At 43.2% G+C, this 5,885-nt stretch overlaps 1 protein-coding gene across 1 annotated transcript; it reads left to right on the top strand.

Annotated features, from left to right (window-relative positions):
* The first annotated feature begins 471 nt into the window (after window positions 1-471).
* On the top strand, window positions 472-2,879 carry adra2b (adrenoceptor alpha 2B). Its single transcript, XM_080765339.1, has 2 exons — window positions 472-925; window positions 1,123-2,879. Exon 2 carries the CDS (start codon window positions 1,140-1,142, stop codon window positions 2,733-2,735), a length of 1,596 nt encoding a protein of 531 aa, XP_080621465.1. The 5' UTR covers window positions 472-925; window positions 1,123-1,139; the 3' UTR covers window positions 2,736-2,879.
* Window positions 2,880-5,885: the final 3,006 nt, after the last annotated feature.

Genomic DNA, 5,885 nt, shown 5'->3' with positions numbered 1-5,885 from the left:
GGAGTTGAGAGACGCTCTGGTTATAGGCGTCCTGTCCTGTTCACAAGTGCGCGATGCTGCTGCTGCATCTCTATGAGGAAGATTCTGATGAGCGCCAGAATCAGGGGCGTCTCGTTGAACTTTTCAGGAGGATACAGCCGCGCCAGCACAGGCACCACATAGGCTATACGCGCACCGAGAGGACCAGGAGACAACTCCTGAGACGCGGTTGCCGATTTCACTAATTATTTTTCACAAATTTTTATTTGGCGTCAATCAGGGCTTTTTAACGTGTATTTCCCCTCCGACTATACCTTCCAAACGTTCGTGGTGCGCGTGGATAGCAATTTGGCAAAGAGTGTTCAACCGCTTATTAGAAATTGGACATCAAAAAAGGTTTGGATATTTCTTACATTGAAATGCTATAAATACAGCGCTACCTTTATTGTTTTAATTTATTGAACCGTTCATCTGCATGACAGGAGAGCCAAACGCGCAGAAGGCGCACAAATAAGGCTATACAATTCAGGTTATAATAATTTAACATGTCGTTTATAGCTCGGCGGTCTGAAAATATAGGATATTAATATTTATTTTCCAGTTTCAAAATGTCACAGAAACCAAACAACAAAGCGGCCGGAAAATTAAAAAGTATAGCTTTTTGTGCGCTATTTAAGAAGTTGTAATTGTTTGGACTTAATTTAAGTCTGCAAGTGCTGGTGCACAAAGCTGCAGCCTACATAACGGAAAATGCTTTATAGGTTAGCCTACTGTGAAATTTATTGCAACGATTTTTTTTTAAATCCAAAGTTATTGTCTTGTCTTGACGCATTACGAACAGTTTTTTTTTAAAGATTAAAATGGAATTAGAGGACCTGCCGTGGAGGACTCGAGAAAGCTAACATTTGAGAAGAACACAAGAAAAAACTAAACTAAAATAGACGAGGTAAATATCACTCTTTTAACCCTTTTAAATTAAAAATATATAGTCTACAGCTATAGCCGGTTCTAATTATCAAATACTTTCTTCCTGTAAAAAAGAGCTGTCAAACTATATATATATATATATATATATATATATATATTTATTTATTTTCAGTGACAGTCATTATTTAAATATTATTTCATTTTTATTTTTAAAAGAATCCCATGCAAATCCGATGGCCTCTGTTATGGTCAGTGGTTGCTCTATGGAGCTGAGCGGCTGGAACAGTAGCGTCAGCGTCAGACCATCCATCCCCTGCAACCAGAGTGTGATGAAAGCTGCGCCCTACTCCCCTGAAGCCACAGCGCTCTTTGCTACTGCCATAACGCTCATGGTCGTCTTCACCATCGTGGGAAACATCCTGGTCATCATTGCCGTTCTGACCAGCCGGTCGCTTCAAAGTCCACAGAATCTGTTTTTAGTATCACTGGCTGCAGCTGACATTTTGGTGGCCACTCTTATAATTCCTTTCTCACTAGCCAATGAGCTGCTTGGGTACTGGTACTTCAAATCTCTGTGGTGTGAGATCTACCTGGCACTGGATGTTCTCTTCTGCACCTCCTCCATTGTTCACCTGTGTGCCATTTCACTGGATCGCTATCTGTCAATCTCCCGTGTCACCTATGGTCGTCAGCGGACCTCCAAGCACATCAAGGCTGCCATCATAGTGGTGTGGCTCATCTCAGCCATTATCTCCTTCCCTCCTCTGCTGTCGCTGAACAAGAGTGAGGTTGGACCTGAGGAACAGGAGAGAGGACCTCAGTGCCAGTTGAACGATGAGCGTTGGTATATCCTGTATTCAACAATTGGCTCGTTTTTTGCTCCCTGTCTCATCATGATCCTTGTCTACGTAAGAATCTACCAAATTGCCAAGCAGAGAACAAGGTGCCCACCAGGAGAGCCCAGAAAAGATGGGGTGGGCTGTGCCACCCCCATTCAGCCTCAGCGGAATGTCCATGGCAACAGAAACGGAGACAGTACTTCCCCTTTGCAGGAGAAGACCTCCAATGCCAGACCCCCGACCCTCGCCATCACCCCTTCTCCCTCCCTGATGAGGGATAAACAATCCCCGTCCTGTGATAACCCCACACCCAATAACCTCCTGCAACCCCCATCCCTGTCCCCAGCCCTGACACCCAACTCTCCCACAGTCTCTCCCCTTGGCCCTACACCCACCTCTGTCTCCCACTCAGTCCCAGCTGCTCCGCCTCAGCTTTGCCCCGCAAAGACCAAAGTGGAGGGTAAAAAGAACAAGCGAGCAGCAGGAAGGAAGGCTGACAACAACAACGGCGACAGCTCAAGCAACGAAAGTGACATTGAACACAATCACAGGGAGGGCAGTGTCAGCACCAGCACCGCAGGTTCCCCGGCAGGAGGCGGCATTCACTCACCAGCATCGGCCCATCGATACCGGCACATGCTAGCCACATCTAAGGGGGCTCAGCTGGTGCCCGAGAGGGGATCTCAGACGGACAACCCTGGAGCCGCCAGGCGTAAAGCCATGGTCAACCGGGAGAAACGTTTTACCTTTGTACTCGCGGTGGTGATTGGGGTCTTCGTGGTCTGCTGGTTCCCTTTCTTCTTCTCCTACTCTCTGCAGGCAGTGTGCCCTGACACCTGCACCATCCCAGACCCGCTGTTCACATTCTTTTTCTGGATCGGCTACTGCAACTCTTGTCTCAACCCAGTTATATACACCATTTTCAACAAAGACTTTCGGAAAGCCTTCAAGAAGATACTTTGCAACAACACTAAGGGCACGTTCTACTAGATGATGTGTGTACTGATTGAATAGACACTCAAACAACAACTACTGTCATTTCAGGGGTATTGAAGAAGAAAAAAACTATCAAAGCTTTGTCTGCTCAGTTGTCTTGTCACCGATATCACAAAGGGCTGCTGATTCAAAATGTGTAACTGTGTCCATTCCATCATAATTAAGTGGGAGGGTGGGAGGGGCACTGTTTGAAATGACACTGTTTGTGTCACAACTGGGACTGAGAAATGGCAGTTTACAGCCAGTACATCATGTTATACTGGAAGCAGATCTACTGTACAAATGGGAATGGAATACTGTAGAAGTTCACCTGTGTTGCTGACATTTTGAAAGCATGCATGCACCAAATACTGAACAATGACAGAATGCAGAAGAGAGTTGGTTCTCAGTTTACTGAATGTCCTAGCTTTTTAGCAGAGCTATATAAAAGATTGGGGTAAAAACATGCTGTAAGAGAGATGTGGGCACATAAAATCATTCTGTCAGCAATGTGAGAGGTGCGAAATAGATATGAGATATGAGAGAGTAAGAATGTCAGGCAAAGGCAAACGCACACCACACAAAATTGCAGGGCTGACAAACTCTTAAATGATTTAAATACTTCAGTATGATTCAGTCCTCAGTTTTATTGGGAAAGAAAAAAAAGCAAAATACAGCTTATCAAGAAGAAATGACTTCAGATACCTGTAAGCCTAAGGCAGCATATTTATCAGTACAGAGCATGAAGAACACACAATGCTACTTTCATCTGCAGTCTCCATTTTTCTGGCTGCAGGGCCAGCATGTGTTAATCCCAGATTTTATCTGAGGAGGCCGACAACAACTGAGCTGTTCTGCAGATCCTTACGGCAGCAAATAACTCACCACAGCACCCTCTCAAACTGAGATTGTGGGGTTTTACTTTGAAAGACACTTTTGTGCCAAACACCTTGCCCATGGCTTCAGTGGGTCATGATATGGACAGCCAGTATGTCCTAAGATAATGGGCTCTCATGGACCATGAGTCATGGCACCCTCACTATCACTACAATCCACCTCACAACAACATGACTGAAATACAGAATAGTCATACGGTATCGCATGGACTCGTTTTGAGGCTGATTCTAAAAACACCTTCTGAATCTGTTTTCTGAAAAACTTCAAATATTTATTCCAAAATGACAAAACAATTATGTTGCTATATATACTGTCCATAGCAACAACCCAAAAATGGGTTCCTGTCTTGAAAGGTAAAAACCCCAAAAGGGGTTCCCGTCCTTAATAGTTTAAGGATATGAATAACAGAGGAAAGAAAAACACTTTTAATGAAATAAAAAACGTGAGGTCTAAACTGACCGTAATTTTTTCTTCTTTCTAACGTGATCGATCCACATCGATGGACTGCACAAAGCAATCATCCCCCGCATCACATTGACAGAAACACTGAATGTCTGCCTCACATCTTGAACTGCCTGAAGTGACTGGATGGATCATTATATACTGTATATGTGTGTATGTAATTGACAGGTGTTATAGACTGAAAGCTATTTGAATCTTACTACTGTATGACTGACTTACACTTTGTTGTAGTGTACGTTGATGTCACATGCCGAAAATAGTCCATTATACAAGCTCACAATGCGTTGTATCTGTGATGCATTGTAAGCTTGAGATCTGCTATTTTCGGCATACAACAGTGTCATGCAACAAAGCATAGATTAGGCATAGCATGTCTTATAATCCATAATCAAGAGTTTACCTGAAGCCGTGGCTCATTACAAGCCACAGCTCATATAGACGTTTGATACAGACCTAAATCACAAAGGATACATGCATTCTAGGACATGTTACAGTATGTAACCCACAGTTATGTCTCAATGAGGTATTTTGAGAACTGTTTAAGTTGAATCACTATTTGACTGACTGATTTGGCATATTGCTCTGATGCTGAGACTAGGCAATGATGCCTTTTATTTCTCCCACAAATAAACTGATGCTCTGTGGGTTTGTCCTACATAAAAGAGTGTCTAACTGTGAATGCTATACTTGCATATAGACTCAATGGGACAAGGGCTGTCAGCAAAGATAAGTATCTAATCTTGTCTAATTCTGCTGACCTGTATGCATGCATGCATGTTGTGAGTGTGTGTGTGTGTGTGTGTGTGTGTGTGTGTGTGTGTGTGTGTGTGTGTGTGTGTGTGTGTGGGGGGTGCACTCACACACAACATGTGTGTGAGTGCACATGTGTGTACAACTGTACATAGATACTTGCTTGCTTGTGCAAGAGAGTGTGTTGTTTGAGTCTGGGGGTGTATGCATGCTTCTGTGTGTGTGTGTGTGTGTGTGTGTGTGTGTGTGTGTGTGTGTGTGTGTGTGTGTGTGTGTGTGTGTGTGTGTGTGTGTGTGCGCGCGTGCATATGCGTGTGAGTGTTTGTGTGTGTGTGTGTGTGTGTGTGTGTGTGTGTGTGTGTGTGTGTGTGTACGTGCGCGCGTGTGTGTGTGCACGTGTGTGTGTGTGTGTGTCTGAAGTTTATGAGTTTGTTGAATGCATGTTGGTCCATTTTTAACAGCATGCCAGAGTGCTAATCTTTTTCAACTCAGTTGTGCTTCTCCAGAGAGTGTCAGTGTCTCCTGGATGCTGTAAGATACAAATCTATCATGCCTAATTTATGCTCCGTCGTAGATTGGTGATTTTCAGCGCACAACGTTGTCATACGACAAAGCATAAATCAGGCTTTACTGCTAAGATCAGCTCATTTAACATCCTGGGACATATAGCCTACGCAAAGTGAACATGCTCAATGGACAATATGGCAATATTAAAAGGTCATTATATGGTATGGAAAACACATTAACTAATGGGTTGGGTTAAATGAAATATGTGGAGTGCATGGCTATTTAGTCATTACCCTCAAGGGATCAAAGAGCCTTAGGACCAGCTCGACTCGAAATAAATGCCTCTGTTCTGCTTTAATAAAGCAGCGTTTGATAGACGGTGTATGAGATGGAGGTCAAAGATTGAAAATGCTTAATTATTTTATTTATTAAGAACAATTTTCTGTTTTATGCCTATTTATTCTTTTGTTCCCTGTTCCTAATTGTACATTAAGTTAAAGATGGACAAAGAGCAAGAACATTGTACAGATTCTATGTTTAATAATGTTT

The sequence above is a fragment of the Protomyctophum bolini genome (genome assembly GCF_963924005.1).
Source record: "Protomyctophum bolini genome assembly, chromosome: 6".
Lineage (NCBI taxonomy): Eukaryota > Metazoa > Chordata > Actinopteri > Myctophiformes > Myctophidae > Protomyctophum > Protomyctophum bolini.
This window is presented reverse-complemented; position numbering and strand designations above follow the sequence as displayed.